General features: G+C 41.6%; 1 protein-coding gene across 1 annotated transcript; it reads right to left on the reverse strand.

The window, feature by feature from the left end:
* Window positions 1–1,134: 1,134 nt before the first annotated feature.
* On the reverse strand, window positions 1,135–20,322 carry dtna (dystrobrevin, alpha; the record flags this gene model as incomplete). Its single annotated transcript, XM_080836259.1, has 19 exons — window positions 1,135–1,152; window positions 1,871–1,979; window positions 2,677–2,794; window positions 3,770–3,859; window positions 4,826–4,988; window positions 7,210–7,306; window positions 8,399–8,512; window positions 8,765–8,856; window positions 9,215–9,305; window positions 11,566–11,658; window positions 12,423–12,506; window positions 13,231–13,355; window positions 15,888–16,054; window positions 16,727–16,832; window positions 17,890–18,044; window positions 18,520–18,605; window positions 19,123–19,336; window positions 19,539–19,619; window positions 20,256–20,322. The coding sequence occupies 19 exons, from the start codon at window positions 20,320–20,322 to the stop codon at window positions 1,135–1,137; spliced, it is 2,070 nt and encodes a 689-aa protein (XP_080692385.1).
* Window positions 20,323–22,164: the final 1,842 nt, after the last annotated feature.

The following is a 22,164-nucleotide window of genomic DNA, read 5'->3' on the forward strand; positions in this document are numbered from 1 at the left end:
AAGGAATGAGTTAGTGAAAATTAAACAAAAATAATGTAGTCATACCATCATATGACAAACACAGACAATGTGTATAGCTATTTATCCAGAGAAGTATGATTAGACAATCTCAGTGAGAACAAATATTGAATTATTATTGCAATGCATGCTTTTAGTTATCATCTCATGAAATTTCCACAGTTCTACTCTGTAAATTGTGTCACACAACACACAGTAAACATCCTTCCACTGGACAGTATTATCTTCCAGCATCAGATTTCATGTAAGTTCATCTTTATCCAGTGCTCTTTTGTATATTTAAGTATCTATGCCAGGCTTTAAGAGATTACCCGATTGGCTAAGGCAGTGCACTCGGTTCAAAGATATGTATCAAAGAAAACAACATCTCATCAATCAGTTTTCCAATTGTGAAAAAATGAGCAATGAAAACTAATTATTGTATCAGAAGTGTGTGACTTGTGAGCAAACATAAACATGAGACCATTGGGGTTTTGTTGATAATCTGACTAAAACATGATTACAGCGAGTGAGCAGCGACACCCAATGATCTGCACTCTGTTTGCTCACAGTTTCATTCTTGGAACATCTCTTAACAAGTATGTGTGGGGAAAAAACATACCAGGCATACAAAGACATACAGAAACAGTGACAAGAACAACATCAACAACAAGTAATCTCCATGTCATTTGATTGTATGGCACCGGCGGTGTTGTAGACAGCTCCAATGTTAAAATCTCCTGTTCTGTTCACAGTATTTACTTAAATATTTGTCTGTTTTTAAAAAATATATATATTCATCATACATCAGATATATATATATTCATACACAGAGATACTGTATATATTTGTATAACTCTATGGTTGTACTCAGCAGTGTTAGAACTCATTGCTCTGTGTCACTCCTTTGAGGCAGTCCTAGTCAACTTCATGGGTTTGTTTTTGTGCCTACAAGAAGAAACACACATTCTGTTATAAAAAACTAAAAAACATTTGAAACTACTATGAGGCAAATATACATTGAAATGCACTCACAGCATATGCATTTAACTCAACATTGCATTATTGCGTTATAAAACAGATAAATAAAATATTGTACACAGAGTAGAGTAGCTTACTAGTTTCGGTTCAGTGTGCTCACTCTTGTGATGTTACCTAGAATGAGAGAAAAATAATATCCGTGAGAAATGAAAACCACAGGCACTGAGATAGTTGTAAATTACATTAGCCTTTCTTCCACCAGACATTCCTAACGTAGAAGTCCACTTCCTGTTAATATGCAAAATACTGATCAGAAAAAAATGTCCCTCTTTCTGTAAGGTTAGAGCTTCAGATGTATTTTCTTCTCCAAGTGTCTATTTTCTCATTAGATTGTCAGATAAAACAGGCCGCGGAGCAAGAAGGATCTGATGTGGAGCAGACAGGACCAAATGTAGATATGGTATGAAATATCACATGCTACCTTTAAAAAACATCAGCTATTAGTAATACGTAGTTCATTATGTATGTGAAAATATACATATCCAAGGGCTAATTCTGGGTTTAATAAGCATTGACGGGAAAGGTGATGAATGCCTCTCAGTGGTATTGACAGGTTTTTGAACTGAGCTGCTGAATGTTTCCCTCAGTATGCACACCTTCACTAAAAACAACAATTTTTTTTTTTTCATTCCCTTTCTTTCATCAAAGCTGGTGACTGCCATAACGTCTTCTTTCCTTTTTTGTCCAGAAGGGGGTGCAGTCCGGCAACAAGGCGACACAGGCGAGCATTGTGAACTCTCTTGGGCAAGCAATTCAGTACCTGTCATTATGAACTCTCTTGGGCAAGCACTTCAGTCCCTTTCATGCATTTTACAGGCACATTATTGTTTACCATGTATGCCTTCTCCGGATTTGGTCTCTGTTTCAGGAACTCCTCCATCTTCAACTCCGTCTCCAGCTCCTGGACCAGGTCATTCTCATAGGTCTCTTCATCCATGTACCTACACCAAGAGAGGGACTCATGTGACCTTTCACAGCAGTTTACATTGTCACGGACTGCAGACTGAACAATTCTTTCTATCTCCCAATTTCAGCATGACAAAAATATTTGGTAACACTTTATTTGGATAGTCCGCCTACAAATACTTTATAGATGGTTTGTTTCAATTTAAGTTCAGTCTTTCCAATAGTTCCCTGAATAGTTACCTTAACCAAATCCAACCCCTAACCCTAACCTTAACCATCAATGGTAGTTAACTGAGTTTCAACAGATATTCTGTATATAATCTAAGCATCTGTAACTACTAGAGATTGCCATTCAAATAAAGTGTGACCAAATATGTTTACCATTTTAAGTATTTTGAGTGTTTGGCAGAGGACGTATGGAATAGTCAAGGACTCCTGCCAGTAGATTAAATCAAGGTTCTCTTCCTCAGCCTACTGTGGGCTGTTTCAGCAACAATCCAATACATTTTAACAATCAACAAAACAAACAACAAATAGAAACAATCAGCAAAGTGCAAATGGTTAAAGCGTCATTCATTGAGCCGGAATGTACCACTTAGCCTAGTCTGTGGAGGGAAAATGTGTTTAGAGGCTGAATTCATAAAGCCTTTTGCCGTGAAAGTCAGCAGTAAAGATGACCATTTTGAGATACTGGGTGGATAAATACTACAGAATTTCAGTGTAAAAGGTTACCTTGGTTTTCTGGTGTTGAGCTGTGTGAGGTAGACCTCTGACGATGGGGAGGTGACTGGGTCCTCAAACTGTAGGTGCCCCTCTGAGTCTATGGTACTCTCCGTCTCACTCCCAGCCTCTGTGGAATAGGGGGGGGAAAACAAGAAAAAATAAGTTATTTCCCCCTTCAGTGGCAACATTATACATCAAGTACATGACTGACCTATGACCCTACCCTGATTCTGATGACACCTTACATGCCGATCCCTGCCACCAGTACAACGCTTGACTGTCAATACAGTCTTTTTATATTCCCTAACATACTAACATAGCATTCTAGCTCAGGCAGTAGAAATGTGTTTGTTCATTATGTACGACTTCAGGTTCTAATGCAACTTTAACTCAGAGCTGTACGTAGGTCTAAGAGCAGGCCCAAGTGTTTGTTGTTCTTTTTAAAAGAAATGTATTGTGTTTGTTGTTCTAAAGCAACTGTAACTCAGAGCTGTACATAGGTCTGAGATCAGCACCAAGCCTGTTGGTCCATTGACAGGCAGACAGGTGTCTAAAATATAAATATCCCAAATATTCGCTGTAATATTAGATCGATTGACACATATGCCACCTAAATAAAAATGTATTTTCACCCAGAGAGTGTACTTTGCAGACATTCAGGTAAAGGTGGCCAAAGCTTCTAAACTTCTAAATACTGGCAAATACTGCAAGTATGCTTAACTTACTTGCGCATTATTCTAAAACAGAAAATAATCAGGATAAACAATCCTTTCAGACCATGCACTATTATCAGACTGATTCAAACAGGCAGACACAAAATACCAAATACGACACTACCAATCAGTAATAGTAACCTTTCTCATTCAAGGGCACTCACGAGGGCCATGCTCTACTAACAACAATGTAGTGCATCTGACATTTAATCCCCATAGCTGGACCTTGCAGGAAAAGATAACATTTTCTTAGAAAAACACATTGTGAATCCAAAAGCATGTCTCCTGAAACAACCACGGATTTGTATTCTCTATCTATGACTAACTTGAGTTCAGCTCTTCGACCAGCGATGACATGGATTTGCATTCTCTATATATCTATTGCTGACCTGAGTTCAGCTCTTTGACCAGCGATGACATGGTATTGGTGATGGAGTCAGCAGCAATGAGGAGATCATTTCTCAGATTCCTTCTCGAGCCTAGGGACCCAGAACAGTAGTGAGAAACAAAGCAAGTACTTTAATGAGGCATTTCAACTTCAGGCAAGCTTATACAGATTACTCTCATTCTCTGGATTCCTCGTTTGACAAACATAAAGCTGGCACACAGCTCCTAATGAAAAAGAATTACTTTCATACACTGATTATAGACACACCCGTATTGTCACACGTTTAATTTCATACCATCCTTACCGGCCCCTATGCAGCCATCACTGAAGTTAAATGTGTCAACTGAGTTTACAGCACAGACAAACTGATTTGACCCATTTGTTTATGATAAGTACAGTGAAGACTTGCATCGTTCTTTTCTAGGAGTACTTGAAACCACATGATAGCAACTGTATCTGTCATTCACGGTGCCCTTAGCTGCCATAACTCTGCTAAATGTCACATTCTGCATTGGAATAATGGTATCATGGAAAAGCTACAGTGTCTTCTGCCTCAGCCTGGGAACTGCCTCTGTTGTTACTCACAATGGCCTCCTGATGGTTTGAATAAACATCAATTATAATGAAGAATGTGGTTTAATGGATCCAAAATCTCTGAGTGAGTCACCTGTCAACTTTGCACGTCGGAACTCTTTCTCAACCAGTGTCATTATTTCCATATTGATAGCAAACTGCTGTGGATAATTACATGAATCATGTGTGTATTTCACATCCTAACCAGCAAGATCATCCCCCCCCCCCCCCATTTGTTTTTTGTTTTCCAAATCAATTAAATTCCATTCCGCTCCATTCCATTCCACTGAAACGTTGTCTACTGACAACACTTGGTGTGGCATTCTGGGGACATCTGCTCCGTGTGACATGAAAGTGAAAGCTGCCCTTTTGTCTCCGGGCCTTCTCCCTTTCTCTCTCTCTCTCCTCCCTTTCTCTCTCCCTCCGTCCGGAACACTGCTCCGGCCCACACAGATCTAACCACGGGACAAAAGGCGAGGCTTACCCTGAGCAAAGGCCTCCTGCACGTCCCCTCCCACCCCCATGAGCGAGTCCTGAGGGGTCTGGGTGGGTGTGGTGCCTGCCGAGCTGGACTGCGTTGGCATGGGGATGGGCCGGCTGGCTGTGTGACTGGGGGAGGAGCGGGGGGATGGGCCAGGACCCTGCGTCTGAAACAAAGGAGAAAACGGGTGGGAGTAAGAGTGTGTGTGAGAGAGTGTGTGTGTGTGTGTGTGTGTGTGTGTGTTTGTGTGAGAGTGTGTGGGTGTGTGTGTGTGGGGGGGGGGGTTAAAGGGTCCCGCCTGGGCGACTCACAGACCGCCACCACAGCTTCACAGACCAATGAGTGGGAACCGCTTCCATCCGAGGGTACTTTATCCCCTGGGTCCTGGTGCTTGCTCTCTCAATGATTTGCAGACAAACAAAGACGAATCTGTGGTTCAGTCTAGTTTTGTTTGTGTAGAGAACCCCTAACATGTCTCCCAGTAGGGGACACCCCTCCATTATACGTCTTCTACCTGTCCATGTGCCTGAAACGCAATAATATTAAAAGACGTGCGCAGCATTCAGCATCTTTGTCGATGGAAATAGGAGATGCTCATTATGAACTCTGTGTTGATGGTCAACTGATACTGTGGTTCACCAGGCATCAGCTATTGTCTGAATCGACCTGGCAACAAAAGGCTGAGCTGAGTGGTGAGATGGCAATGCAGTCATCCTGGTCAAAGAAAGAAAACAAGAAAAAAGAAACATAACAAAACCTCTCACGCCTGTTGAGTGCGTGTGGTTTGGAGAAGATGGTGTAGCTGTAGACTGACTCTGGTTGTCAGCCAGGTTGAATGTTTAAGCCAGTAAGTCTGTTGTTGTGTAATCAAATGTGGTGCCAAAGACACTATGGGGAGTGCGGTAGTTCACACATTCAGTGCTTCCTTCAGTGCCTGTGTTGTTATTTTATATTTTTACTTTTTGGTCAATTTCCCAACATCATTCACAACATTGTCACTGTATTGGGATTTGTAGAGAATATTGTGAATCAATAATGCCATTTTTAACATTTTTATAATGCATTATAATGAGTGTACCATGACAATATTTTGGAAGGTAGTTTCAGAAATTGTTTATCCAATAGTGTCATGCTTTGGGAAGCTCCGCATTAGCCAAAATGCATTTTTGGCCTCATTACATAAACATTGTTCTCCAGCTATGTTAATACATACAACCATTTTAACAGGCTGATAGTTTTGTGGTTTAATGCATCTCTAATTCTCATGAGACTTTATCAAATATTCTCTTCAATTAAATGAATAAAAAGGCAAAATACAAATGTAGACATCATCAGCTACCAAACCACATGCTCAATCAATATCTTACTAAATGCTGTTGGCTCATGTTGTTGAATACAAACTGGCATAAGGCTAGCGGTGCCATTAGAATCAGCATCAAAAAGGGAAGCTGTTGGGGGAAGCTATAGAACAGCTTTAGCGCTGGTGTTTGGCTAAGGTGATGCCACTCCCCATCCCTCTCATGTCCCATCACATCTTCACTTTCCTGTCCAACAAAGGCTAGCAAAGCCACAAAATAATCTTAAAAAGGTCTGGTGTGCCAAGCAGAGCTATGTGGGGTTGATGGAATGATCTAGGAACAGAACCTCCTCTGAAAAGCCCAGATGTGAAATGGGCTCTGGCACAAACACTAGTGACAGGAAGAACAATCTGACACCTGTATCCAAACATACGCAGGAGCCATTCATATTAAGATAAGTGGATCCAGCAGATGTCTAGTCAGGAGCAGATGCTGCAGGTGCACTGGAGATGGATGGGTACTGCTGGCTCTGATTTTAGTTATTAGATAATAGGATTTTAATGTGCGGAGTGCCGCGGTATGATATGAGATTAGATGAGGCTCAGCTGAACCAAGCTCCCCTCCCATATGGAATTACTCACTGCCCATGTTGAGTTTTCTCCTGCTGATTTTGAACATAGTTTTACTGGCAGAGAGCTCCTGACAGACTGGTTGGCTATGACACGATATGAAATAGTGAGTGAATGAATCACCCTGGGGAAAAGGTCAGGTCAGGTGAATATTCTCACTGATATTCTGCTATGATATATGACATGACAGAGCGTTTTTGTCTGTGTACAAATGTCACCAGTATACTGTCATCCATATATAGTATAGTGAGAGAGTCAGGAAGCCAGCAATCAGCTCAGCCAGCTCAAACAGGCTCACAGCTATTAGCAGCCAATTCTGCAGGTGTGGCACGGTCAGGTGGATAATTATGTGTGTTTCTGTGTGTGTGTGTGTGTTTGTGTGTGTGTGTGTGTGTGTGTGTGTGTGTGTGTGTGTGTGTTTCTGTGTGTGTGTTTGTCAGAAAGAGAGGAGGCTTGTCACCTTCAGCAGCATCATGAGCTGTTCCAGCTGCACCATGAGCTCCCTGCGACTCTCCTGCAGAGCAGACATCCTCTGCTCCAGCTCATCTTTCCGCTGCCTATCACAGGAGATAAGTCAACAGAGAGAGAAGGATAGAGACAGAGGGAGAAAGAGAGGGAGAGAGAGAAAGCGAGATGAGATGAGAGAGGGAAAGAGGGAGAGGGGAGAGAGAGAGAGGGAGTCAGAGAGAGAGAGAGAGGATGAGAGGATGAGAGGAGAGAGGGAGAGAGGAGGAAGAGAGGGAGTCAGAGAGAGAGAGAGAGACAGAGGAAAGGAAGAGAGAGAGGGAGAGAGTGGCAGTCAGAGAGATGGAGGAGAGGGGGGAAGAGAGAGAGTCAGAGAGAAAGTGGAGGGGGGAGGAGTCAGAGAGAGACAGGAGAGAGAGAGGGGAGTAAGATCCAGGCAGGAACCCACATTAATCTATTACTGGAGCCTCAGGCATAGTGAGAGGTCAGACAAGTACAGATGTTACTTCATGATTATCTGAGACGGTGTACAAACAAATATCGATAGTGTTGCAGAGGGATGGAGTCACTAGCCCTGAGTTGGATTCTAGGGGGGAAGTTAGCTACTTATAAACACATAAAGGTTGTTAGTATTTCAGCTCAACAACCAATCACATTAGACCCCTTCCTTCCATGTTTCTGAAGCAACTCATTGACTGGCTTGAATTGTTTATGGCTCTGTGTCTGAGCCAGGCTGTTTGTTTTCCATTTACAGAGCCAATGCTGTGAACGAAAACCAGATTTTCTACGAGCACTGAACTTACAGCTAGGGGACTGTGAGGAGACATTTTATGAATTTGACAAAAACTGAGTCGGATTAGAATCACAGACTCGACCTAATTACATGTTTTGGCAGTTTGACAGTTATTTCACATTTAAATAAAAAAGCACCTTCCATGGGTTCTGCAGGTCTAGTCAGCCATGAACTCCCATGGTCAGTAGACTGTTTCTAAGTCTGTGTGTGTGCGTGTGAGTGTGTTTTGAGATATTACACATGAAGCTATTAGCTATATATTCAGATGAATTAAATGTGGTGGGAGATATCCAGTGTCTGGAATGGCCAGTGTCCATAAAGTAGTGTCTGGAATGGCTAAACACCAACATGCTCGTGTCTCCGCCCAGTGTTTAATATCCAGGACTCGTACCGTAGCAGTCGGAGCTCAGCCAGCAGGGTGGGGTTGTGCTGGGTTCTGTCTGGGGGCAGCATGGACGCCTGTTCATGCTGCTGTCTGAGGCGCTGGATCTCCTGAAGGATCTCTCTGCAGAGGGCAGGACGTACACATCACGTCATGCTGGCCATTACTGTTCACCATACTCATGGAAGCCTTGTACCACCGCACGTGTATGGAACTCACGCAGTATATACATATATATACAGTACGCACAGAGAGGCATGCACACACACTCAACATGCAAAAATACACATGCAAGCATGGCGCTGGCCTTGATTTTAGATGATTTGTGTTAAGTGAGGACAGAGCGCTGATGTTATGAAACGCTCAAATGCTCACCTGTTTTTGTTCTCCAGCTCAGCAATGAGCTGCCTCTGCTGCATAGTGGCATCCAAAGAGAAGGAGATGTCTGAGGGAGTCCTAAACTGTGGCTGATTTTCACATGAAAAAAGGATGCGTTCAGGAGGTGTCTGCACTAAGCTTTCAAGGAATGAGTATTTACTCCCTTCGTGTCCCGTCATAAACAATAACATCTCCAGAGGTGAGAACAAAGGAGTGAAACATGACTCCTCCAAACGTTTGCCTAAATATACAAGACAATGGCACCTTCCTTGAGTTTTGTTTGTGTATTAGCTTGTGATGTACATTCACACATATATATTTGCATCAGCATTGGATTTATCTTATTTGTCCTACATTATATCTCCGATGAGTATTTCCTTCCTTCTTGTCCCTGCAAGATAAACACTTGATTCTTAACTTGTGTGGCTACAGGGTGTGATGTCATACCATTGGCGTTCCATTGGTGGCTAGTCGTGATGCGTAGCGTGCGATGAGATTGTGCTCCTCGTCCTGGTTATTGCTGCTGTTCTCCAGGAGACTGCCAGTCAGCACAGGGCGGTAGAGATAGCGTGTGCACATTACAGAGAGACACAGATAGACAGAGAGAGAGAGAGAGAGAGACAGAGAGACAGAGAGACAGAGAGAGAGAGGAACACCATCAGCACAAACACAATCACATCAGGAAGCTCTGCGACAGGCAGTCTCGTAATGCAATTAGAGGCTTCTAGAAGACAGAGTGGTCTGAGACAGCCCATGCAGGGAGCGGGCTGCCAGCGCTCTAAATACCCTTTCAGTCCACACAGCTCACGAGGAACCTTTCAGTCCACACAGCACACGAGGAACCTTTCAGTCCACACAGCACACGAGGAACCTTTCAGTCCCCACAGCGCACGAGGAACCTTTCAGTCCACACAGTGCACGAGGAACCTTTCAGTCCACACAGCGCACGAGGAAACGTTCTTAGTCTACACAGCGCACGAGGAACCTTTCAGTCCACACAGGGCACGAGGAAGCTTTCTCAGTCCACACAGCGCACAAGGTACCTTTCAGTCCACACAGGGCACGAGGAACCTTTCTCAGTCAACACAGCGCATGTGGAACCTTTCAGTCCACACAGCGGACAAGAAAGCGGATTGCAGTGCTACTTGCTCTGAAAATCCAAAGCCGTCCTCATGGCAGACGCATAAAGAGCCGGGGCAGACAGTGGAATAAATAGGGGTATTTGGAGCCTTGGTTGCTCATATCGGGGATGAGTACGAGTCCTGGATATTAAAGACTGGGTGGAGACATGAGCATGTTAGTGTTTAGCCATTCCAGATATCTCCTACCACATCTAAGCCACATTTCTATACTACCGATAGCTTTATGTGTAATAACTCACAAGACACTCTCTCAGTCACTCACTCTCTCACACTAACACACACACACATATACAAAGAGAAATTGGGAAAACAGTAATTTTGTCATCACTGCAGAGATTTGTTTGAAAACGAGTTTTAGACAATGCGACTAATGGATATGCCATACAATTTCATGAGATTGATTAAATGAAGACCTTATCCATGCAAAGCAGACTCTCATGGTAAAGCCAAATCAGTTCCTGACACCATATTAATAGTCCCAAGTACTCTTCATCTGACAGCTGAGACTAATCTAATAATCCTTGCAGATCGTTCAGATTCTCTAAACAATACTGCAATGACTTAGCCTGACGATGTCATACTCATGATTCTAGTCAGAATATGAGTCTGATACCGAACCTTTGGGCTGTGATTATGGGGCGTGTTTCAACGAACCAGGAAAGAAAATGCCTATTCGCTGAATTGGATACCTAGAACCAATCAGAGCAACGTAGTATTACCATCTAATAGATTAAACTTTTACCTGATCCGTAGGAAGGACGGCAAAAACATCTTTTCAATCGACAAATGCCTTGATCGCGTTTCTCTGTTCCTCTTTCAAAATGAATGCGCTGTCAATGTCTGTTGAGATATGCCTGCTCACGTTAATTAATTAGCATTAAGGCTACAAGCTACAGTTTGTTTCAATGGGTTTTTTGTGTACGCGTTAGCAATAATCTAACAATAATGGTCTAGAGAGCTTTAGTTAAGACAAACAATACTCTGCAACATTCGTGTTGCACATGCACAACTAACCGAGTCAATGTAGACATTAAAAAGTCGTGTAGATAGCTTAATTCACATAAAATATTCCCCACTAAGCACCCGAGACGCGGACATCTTGGTCGGAGTTCGAATCTACCGGTTAATTCAACTCAAGCGTTGGTATCTGTCCATCAACGTATAAAGCCCGCCCTGACAATTTGATTGGTCCGGTTTTATCCGACCGATGAAACTCTCTCCCAATTAGCCCAGAGCCAGACCAAATCTCCCTGACCAAAAATGTTGTGGGCGGGGTTTGGGCTGGTATCCAGGCTAGCAATGACTCATTTCAAATATCAAGATTCCTGGCCTAGCTGAACCATGTGTATTGAATGTTTAAGTACTGGTGGGTTTGGTGCAAAAGCAGGATGCACATATCAATGCAGGCAAACACCCTTAATATCTACATGGTCACAGAATTTTAAAAGTATTTCAGAAACTACTGACCAAGCCTCAGTTACGGCAGAGTGTGGAAAAAGAGAGACGTGAGAGTCCAAATACTGTCTTTATAATTACAACCCTTGCTTTTGCTCCATAAATAAATAATGCAGACCCTTTATGTTTTTTTGCCAAGTTAAAAAGCAGAGTTTAGGAGATAAGCTGAATGAATAACTGCCACTAGTGAACACCACTAACCATGTTGGGTTGTCTTTCAGTAGACTGACAAACAGCCCAATGTGTATGTGCTCATCTGTGAGTTTATCTGCAAAGGGAGGGCTGTAGCTTAACCTGAAACAACGTAGGTTTCCGAGACATATACATCATAAATAAATATAACGTAGGTATTCGAGACATGTACGTCATAAATATAACGTAGGTTTCCGAGACATATACATTGTAAACATAACGTAGGTTTCCGAGACATGTACATTGTTAATATAACTTAGGTTTCCGAGACATATTCCGTACATTGGAAATGTAAGTGAAATCAGGGGTGAAATTTACAGTTTAACAGTATTAACAGGGCCTTACAGTACAACTGCAGGATTCTGACATTTTCCGCTATGGTAGAGTCATCCATGCAATTAAACTACTTCCACCAAATCACCAAATTATTGGTTACATCGCTTCCCCTTTACCTTGTAAAACGATTGGGGTCTTAGCCATAATGTTAATATATTCAACTCCTTTATTCTTGTTATAAGGAGCTTTAGTTATTTCAAACCTAAATGAGAATACAACAAGAAGATGAATACTGGCATAAATTGACATGGACACACACACACACACACACACACACAAGCAGAAAAACACACACACTTTATATTTATAGATTGTTCATCTGCTTCAAGGTCACCTACAGTATATGTAAGATCATCACCTGATAACCCAACAACCCATTTGAGTGTTTTTCATTCCCATGGTGCCCTCACATGTGAGATGGTAGATTTAGATGCAGTGTAGGAACAAAGGAATTTCAGTTAGAGAATTTTAGACTTCAGCTAATTTGACATAGTCTGACAATAAAATCATCCCTACATGTGATTACTCACATTTTATTGGAGAAAGGGACTCCTGTCGGGGGCATCGAATGAGACAACATTAAGTCACTCATGCTGTTCATTGGTCTGGGAGGCCTATGGAGAAGCCATTAAGAACATATAAATCAAAACAACACAGTTATGATTCACATATGATTCAGTCCAACTGTTACTTGAAAGTGACACTGTAAAACACGTCAGGATCATATAATAAATAATTAACTTACCAAGTGTCACTATTGGCAGCATAAAAATAAATATTATGAATATTAAATACACACAGAATAAGTGTCTGTCTCCACCCAAAGAACCTACAGCTGCTAATATGTATTCATTCATTTGACAGTTATGTCTGCTCACGGTTTTGGATTCCTTAATAATCAGCTTGGTTTTAACAGAGCCTTTTGAGGGACTGTTGTTCTGAGACGGCTGGATTCATGTATATGTCCTTAGTATACAGACATGCAAAGAATAGTGAGGTATACTGCTTTAAACAGGACCACTGGAACACAATCTCAGTCACTTCTATCAGATTCAATACCAGTGAAAACATAAAAACAAAGAATACAAATTATACTGCATACAACTGCTTAAGTTCCATATTTCACTGCAAGCTTGGAATTTTCATGAATTTCTAAACATACAAAACCAGACCTCCCAAAGTCATTCAGAAACCATGGACACTGTACACACTCTGAGGGACGGTCTTAACCATAGACATATATAGATGTATATATACAGTACATGTATATGTCTATGGTAAAAACGGTCAGGCGGGCCATTAGAAGAGGGAGACTGGGCCTGGGGGGGCCACACTCACACTATGTGGGCGAGGTTGAGCGTCTTCTCAGGCATGTCCGGGAACAGAGGGTGCAGAGGCTCCCGGGTAGAAGCGCAGCTCAAGGACTTACTGAGGGCACTGGAAAACTTCTTGGCAGGAGATTTCTGAGAGGAAGCACAATCCAAATAGATGGTGATGCAAATGTTTTCACCGTCAGAAATCGTACTAATTTCAACATGCGGAATAATAGGGTGTTACACAGTTACGACAAAATGAGTTACACAAATCTTCCCATTTCCTGTTGTATTGCAGAGACAGCATTTAACTGACAAAGCATGATACTTCAATTTCAGAAATGATTAATAATTCAAACTAATTTGCGTAATTCCAATTGATCATGTCACTACAGGCTAATACAGGCCGATAAAACATTATTATATTATATATTAAATTAGACGTAACGCAAAGCGTTACAAAATATGACCGCCGAACTGTTCAGTATAGGTTTTGGCACAGAATGAGTCATGGTTGTCAGTGTGTTTGTGTGTTTTTATGTGTTTTTTGTGTGTAAATTGGTTTGTGTTTCATTTTTATGTATTAAAGGAATTATTTGTGATAGATTTTGATGATTTGGTTATGTAATGTTTTGTGTACTTCTTTTTTTGTGGATTGTTTTGGTATATTTTTCTTTTGCAATGTAGTTTGTTAAAACAGGTCACATAAAGAGGTGTGGAAACAAAGTGAAGTTTCCAACCACCAACAGGTGGCGCTATAGGTGATATCAGTCAGGCATATGTACGCGTTCGGGCCGGATCCAGCGTCCACCCTAAGACATTTTCTCTGGATCAAACAATGTACGCAAGAGTTATAAGAGACTTTGTGTTTTGTGGCAAGCACTGGCAAGTTGGCAAAGTTTGAGGGTCTGCCACGCCCACAAATTCCGACTAATGAGAAAATCTTATATAACTTTTAGTCACCCATGGCTGAAGAGTAACCTGACCACATTTCAAGGCGTTACCATTAAATTTGTCGGAGGAGTTCGAGCAGATGCAAGGTGTGCAAACGCCGTCAAAACGCATCTTCCACTCAAAATGGCCGACTTCCTGTGGACCTGCCACCATGGCGTCAAGAGACTTTTTAGTGCGTCCAAGCATGATGAAGACGTGTACCAAATTCCGTCAAGCTACGCCAAAATAACCCCAATGCGCAGGGTTTTTTGCAATGTTCTAGGGGGCGCTACAGAGCCATTTTGCTCCATCCATGGACAAAAACTCTACCGAAGATGGACGGTTACAGGCTTGATGTCCCTAGAAAATTTGGTAATATTTCGAGCACTTTGACATACATGCAATTGAGTTATAAGACACTTTGTGTTTTGTGGCAAGCACTTACAAGTTGACAAAGTTTGAGGGTCTGCCACGCCCACACCTTCCGACTAATGTGAAAATCCAATATAACTTTTAGTCGCCCATGGCTGAAGAGTAACCTGACCACATTTCAAGGCGTTACCATTAAATCTGTCGGAGGAGTTCGATCAGATGCGAGGTGTGCAAACGCCGTCAAAACGCATCTTCCACTCAAAATGGCCGACTTCCTGTGGACCTGCCACCATGGCGTCAAGAGACTTTTTGGTGCGTCCATGCATGATGAAGACGTGTACCGAATTCCGTCAAGCTACGCCAAAATAACCCCAACGCGCAGGGGTTTTTGCAATGTTCTAGGGGGCCCTACAGAGCCATTTTGCTCCATCCATGGACCAAAACTCTACTGAAGATGGATGGTTACAGGCTTGATGTCCCTGGCAAATTTGGTAATTTTTCGAGCACTTTGACATATATTCGATTAAAACACCTCTTTTTAATTTTTAACTAGGTGGCGCTATACATTTAATGACTGGTTATGGTATGGGTTGACATGGCCCCTTAACACAAACATACAAGAACAATTTGGCCCTCCAAGGCCGTACGGTTCTCGGGATATTCAAAGGAAACTGTGTTGCGCCACCTATAGGCCAGTTGGATGCATGCCCCCCCGTGAACGGAATTCCACAAAACTTAACGTGCAGTCAGAAGGTGTCATAATGATCCCATACCTCCGATTTCGTGCAGTTCTGACCTTGTCAACTTACAATTAAAATGTTTAACAACACTTTTGCTTTTTCATTTGTAACTAGATGGCGCTATACATGAAATAAGTGGTAGTGGAATGGTTGACGTGGCCTCTTAAGACCAACATATAAAAAAAATGTGGTCCTCCTAAGCCCTACGGTTTTCGACTTATTCACAGAAAACTGAATCGCCCCACCCTCTTTAAAACGGGTGCAGTCCGACGGTGGTGCAACGGATCAAAACGAAAATCAATGGTTCCAAGCTCATCTAGTGGGGCTACATGCCCACGAAATTTCGTGCACCGCAGTGTTTCAGTGTCCCGGGAATCGTTGACAGAAAATCGGCAAACAGAAAAAAAAAAACAGAAAAAAACTCAGACTAAACCTATTTGACCTATCACACGGCGGTCATAATTACACAACATCAAACAAATCAAACTCTCATAGATTTTTTGTCTGTCAATTAAAACAAAGTATTAGGGCATTTCCTAAAATGCGTCATGCATCCATGCACGCATCAATGCACGCACCCACACGCATGCACACTTCACACACAAGTCCACACCCCCTCTACAACAGTCCCTGTTACCCATGACGTGTATTCCTTCATTTGGTGCTGGTTGCTATGGGAACCGCTAGCATGTCCCCTCCAGAAGCAGTCCTGACAGAGCTGATAATTATGACATCGCTGGCAGCGGTAGCGGAAGCCCATCATGCTCTCGCTGTGGCAGTAGGAACACTCGACCGGGTGAAATACTGCAGAGAGGAGAGAAAGAAAGAGAGAGAGAGAGAGGGAGAGGGATAGGGAGAGGGAGAGGGAGAGGGAGCAGGGGTACAGATAACAACACTGCTTTAAAGACCATGGGAGAGAGAAAGAGGAAAACAGGAAATGGGTTCTCCTGCGTTGTTCACCCATTTCCAAGCCAGCTCGAGCGTAGTGCGTGGAGAAGCCCAGCGTCACTGACTGCTACCCTGCTGCTTGCCCCTTGCTGAGGAGATGATTGGGTTTGTCTGCAGGCTATAGTGGTGCACAGCACCTTGGCTTTGTTTGCTCTCTACTATGTTTCACCCAGTCACCAATGAAAGAGTTGTCCAACACAGGGACAGGGATTGTATCTTCCTATGAGCTAGGGCAAATAAAAAATGAGCATGGAAGTTGAGGAGTGGACCCTCAAGACAGTGTTTTCCATTTTCATTTTCCATTAATCTGCTGAATAATTAAATAATAATATAAAATCATTTCAATGGAATATTACTGTAATTTGTCAATTAACACAGCAGATGTGTAAGTTGATAGTGATCTCCGTTTGATGATTATTAGTTACCTATAATGGTAAGCTTTCCCAATAGTGAGTGTTCCATGCAAAAACTGCAGTGCCCAATTAGAGCAAGTGTAGCATGTAGCATGTAGCATCTTAAGTGCCTCACCGTTCTCAACGTTAGCCAGGCGGTGCATGAGAGGCATCCAGACCAGACACTGAGGAGGTGGGTCTGACATAAATGTGTCCAGGAATGTGTTCAGAGACACCTGCTTCTGAAGAATGGGAACAAAAAGAGTCGGAAGTTAAAAAGGCTTTCTAAGCTTAACTGCAGAATAAGCAGCATATTTTTGGTACAGATTACCTCTTAAAGGAAAACTTTTAAGCTGGGCCCTACTTTCCCATCCTTTTAGATCCACATTTTTACAAGGGACAAAACGTTGTAAGAAATCAGTCGAGTGTTGAATTAGAATGCTATAACCGATAACCACAAGACGTCTATACAATGTAATCTCATGGGTCAAGCGTCTTCCTCAGAATAGACCACTCGCTTTCAACACTGACAAGTTCATAATGTTATTATAAGTGTCTGACAAAATGGAAAGTGAAAAGGATTGTTTCCACAGTTTCTGTGGTTAAAGTTTCTATTATTTCCTACAGTTATTAAGGTAGACAGACACAGGTCTATCTCTTTTGCAAAAGCGAAAAAAAACTACGTTTCCCCTTAGAAGTCTTTGCTCCCCCGTGGGGAGTATTGAGGTTTTTGTAAGGGTATGTTTAGATTTGATTTAAATTGACTACATTATTGCTGAGGTCTTTTAGAATATAATCATACATGCCACTTTCGCCTCAATGTTTTTAGTTAGGGGAAATATTCAAAAACATCAAGTCATGCCAGACTACCTAAAAGAGTACAAGACTCCCAAGTGTTAAGTAATAGGGGCTGCTAAGCCACTATTTATTTCTTAGCGTCATCACATCTGTAATGAATCTTGCATTAACACAAGTCATGACAGGCTAGATCATGCCTCCACATCATCTGCATAACTTTATGACTTCATGCGATCCTGTGAATCACTGAATGTTTTCTATCTAATCTGTGCAAACTATTGCTACATACACACATTATTTATCTAATCTGTGCAAACAACTGTTATGTTCACACGTTATTTGAGGCAGAGAAGATTTGCAGCTCCTGTGAGTACTGTGATAATTGTATATTTCCCCCCATGCTGTCAGGCAGTATTTACATGTTCAACGCAGAACCTGCCGTTTTCATATCATAGCAAATAGCGGTGATAATTTGGCTTGCAATCATGCCGCTGACAGCACCTGTTGTGGAAAGCAGGTTCGTGTGGTTTGCTCCGTGTAGCCAAAGGAGGGTCCTTCAAAAACAGTCACAGGCAATTTGAGCACCTCCCTTAAGAACAGGTCAAACTGGGAGTAAATCATGATGCCGGCAGGATCGGACACCTGTGAAAAGATATCTAGACAAAAACGGAGATTTGTTAATGCTTGGGTGGGAATATCTCATGTCCATGTTTCTATTGATTCAACAGTGCACATGCAAATACTAATGTATGGGTTATTATAGGGAGTTAAAGGAGGCCAGTCGGTACTGACTCAAAACAATGCTTTAGGCTGCTATCTCAATGCTTTAGGCTGCTATCTCAATGCTTTAGGATGCTATCTCAATCCTTTAGGCTGCCATCTCAATGCTTTAGGCTGCCATCTCTGCACTGTGGTACATTGTGTAATGATGCAGTGGCTTGGTTGCCAGTCAGTGAATTACTTACTTATTTATGAACACAATTCATTCTTAAGTCTGTAGATACATTTTTGCTACACATAGCAAAGTAGCAAAAGTATTTGCTTAGATAGTTTGTCTTAACAGTTATATTTGGCTAGTTAGCCTCTTTTAAATAGTTTCAATTTCATAGAGGAAATTACTTTGGCACTTACATCTTAATTTGTCCAGAATTTTCCCCCCACATATCGTTGCAACAGCCATCTTCACAACAAAGACAGAGATCTTTCCAAGGCCTTCCCTGAGAGAGAACATTAATTTAGGCCCAGACATTTTCAAAACCTTATCACAATGATTCGTTCACATAACTTAAAAAATGACCGGTATCAAAAATACGTGTTTTTAGCAGGGGTCATATTGAAATAACCTTAATAGGAGACTTCAGGATTTTTCAACCCGGGCCCAATTTTGAGATAGATCCTTTCGGGTCCAAACTTTTACTAAGGACAATTTATGATCGAAACCGGTCCATTATTGAGTGAGAATGCTAAAACTGGCAACGCAATTCGGCTTTACAATGGAATCCTATAAGGCAAGCCAGCAAAACAAATCCAAACGTTTCCTTTTAAGATAACGTATTCTTGAAAAGACTAAATTAGGTGTATAGGAGAAAAAGAAAAGTCCAGCTTCGTTTCAGAGTACATTATGTAAAACTTTGCAGTGAAAATTAAGCTCAGAATACTTTTCTTACAGGGATTTCAAATCTAGATTTCACTGTTAAGCAGTAGCGATAGCAATCATAGTATCTATTGACTTACGGGTCATAAGCAGCCAGTAGGAAGTTCAGCAGCAGGTTAATGGACTGCTCCACATTGATCTGGTGGGTGGAGGGCATTCGCTTGTTAAGCTGGTAGAAGATGGTGGACAGTATTGCTTCTAAACGAGCCACAGTGAATTCTGTGTTGAGGTCCATGGTGTTGAGACTGTTCTCCCTAAATGCCTCGATGACATTCCAGATGTCAACCAAGTGTACTACACAGAGGGAGACAAAACAAGGGCGCAGTGCACCAAATCAACAATTCAATTTGCAAGTCAAATAGGACATTTTTAGAAATATACATCTATCTATGTATTAAGTAGTTCACATTCACAATCTGCTATTTAAGAGTGTATAATTTATCCATACATCGAGTTCATAGGACAGTTTCTCTTTTAAGGGTGGAAAAGTACTTACAATTGCATTTCTTCTGGATAAATCTGAGCTTGCAAGCTGTTCTGTAGGTTGATAACCTAATGGAGTCGAACTCTTGCGCCCCTGAGAAAAAAATAAATAGCATTATACTACCACGTACAGCATATGACTAAGCTCATTCATTCCATTGTGATACTGTATAAGTAAGCATCACAACAAGGAGCGCTTCTGCTCATGAGCACGAGCTGGAGGTGAGATCTGTGATACTGTACAACCTAGTGTTCTGTTGCTTTCATACATTTGCACAATGTAAAACAATAAGCAAAAAGCAAAACAATGTCATTTCCACCACTTGAAGCCTACTGTAACACAAAAAATGACAGCGTCCAAAAAGACACAGAATCTGTAAGCATGTAAGCTATGCAGCTGGTGGAATGAAAAAGACACTTGATTTAAGGAGTCATACAGAATGGCAAGAACTAACTGAAGAACAATAAATTAGCAAAAGTGAGGTACCCACTGATTGTCATCATTTTTATTGAGGTCAAGCATTGCCACACTTTAAGGTGAGGGCAAGGGTTACTTAAATTAGCCACGGCACATGACGCACAATTAAGCACAACCAGAAAGTTGAAATACACTGTATACGCCTGTATGAATTCTTCATTAACTCCCGTCTAATGACCCCACCAGTAATAGCACTTATCCAGTTGTTCAATGTGTGCTCTTTTCAACTACAAATATGGTTTTGTTACTCACGCATCTCTGCAAACAGCTGTCTTCTGTCTGCCATGTTCTCACTCCTCACTCCACGCTCCTCAGTCATTCTGCACAGACAGAAGAACACAATTAAGCTTAAATACAGTTATGGTTATGTGAAATGACATGGCATTCAGCAACTAAATCTCTTGATTAAACCTTCTTTTGGTTATAGGGGTTAATAGTACTAAAAGTGATAACACTGAGGAATAAAAAGCAGACCTGGAAGCCGGAAAAGGTATGCAGAGGATTGGGGCAGGTACAGAGGGAGAGTGACAATGAAGGCTGCCTCAGTGTTCAAACTTTGGGTGTCAAAAAACATCAACAAAGTCGTTTCTGACTACTAGAAACACAAAGGCTAATTGTGCCTAACCACAGCCTCACAGTGCTCCACCGTCACCACTGAACTATTGCTTTCCCCTAGCTGTGCTAATTGGGATTCACATCAATGGGGGCATGGACTCATTGTGCTGTAATTCAAAAATTAACCGTGGTCCTTCAAGGGACCTTCTCCCTAAAACTACACTTGGATGAGTGTAAAACCAAGCAAGGGAAAGCACACAGAGGGAGCTCTCTGACAACATTGTATCAGCTTTTGTTTCTCCCACGTTTACAGTGATGACACATCCTGGCAGCCTGCCTTACCTGACAAAAGCCTGAAAGTGTGGGGCACACAAACAGAAGTCAAAAGGCCTTTCCCTGTGGGTCACTGTGAAGCTGGAGAGTGAGTGGAGCTGAGTTTTCACATGGCAGAATGGCCAACTATGCCTCACTGCATTCTGTCCAAGGCAATCCAATACACCTCATCATGTGGTGTGTTACCATGGCAGCAGAGAACCCAGCCGTTCCATTCCTAACTGGAGGGTGCACGTTTCTCTGGTCTTTCTTTCAAGAAGTTGACAATGGTGTATGTTTTCCTTGACTTACTGCTTTGCTTTGTAAATTGTTAACTAATGACCAATTTATTGTGAGCAGTGGCAATTTGCATTTGGCATTTAGATGACTGATTTTTAAAAGATAAGAAGAAAATGGGATATAGGCTATGTGGTGCAGTATTTATGGTTATGGAATTCAAAAGTTCCTACAGTGAAGATTTTACAGTTTGCCATTAATGTAGAGTGTAACATAGTATGTTAGTTAAAAGACTAGCACTATAATAAATTAACTAATGAACCTATATATTAATCTATTTATGAATTAGTTACTAAGCCAGTTACCACCTAGTCTTTTCTGGCATCAGAGGCTTATTTGACCCAGTAATCTCTGCCAGTTGAAAGTGTTTTACTATACAATATCAAATGCTGTGAAATGTTTTTGTTCAAATGTCACTGACAGCATCTGAACAAACTACTGACACTGTCCCTGTATCATTACACGAGAGAAAGAAGCCCCCCTGTCTCACCCAGTTGAGGGAATAGCCAATGCATACCTAGCTAAACCCATTAATATAGGGGACAGTCCAACTGGGAAGGACATCTACGGTATATACATTACTACAACTATGTGACTTCACGAAATAATGGTGATTTTCACAAGAATGTTATCCCTATTTAGTTTATGGAGCGTTGTGTTTGGTTGATATTGCCAGCCTTAGTAGACCCAGTTTTTTTTTTATTATTATTTATTTATTGAAGGAATTGCACAATACAGGTTATCTCAAGCAGTATCTCAAGCATTTTTCCTCCATGTTTTCATTCATTTTTTTTTAAAACACGAACAAGATTACCCTCACCCTCTGTGACCTTGTGAACTCTTTGCATCCTTTTTGCGATATTTAAAAAGAGGAGTCAAACAGATTTACGAATGCTGTACCCAAACATGTAAGTAGCAAACATATGTCTTTTATCTGTAGGTCATTAAATCAATCATCTCGACAGTTATTGCAAACAATCGTGCTGTTTTGAATGAT

The sequence above is a fragment of the Sprattus sprattus genome, assembly GCF_963457725.1.
Source record: "Sprattus sprattus genome assembly, chromosome: 4".
Classification (NCBI taxonomy): Eukaryota; Metazoa; Chordata; class Actinopteri; order Clupeiformes; family Clupeidae; genus Sprattus; species Sprattus sprattus.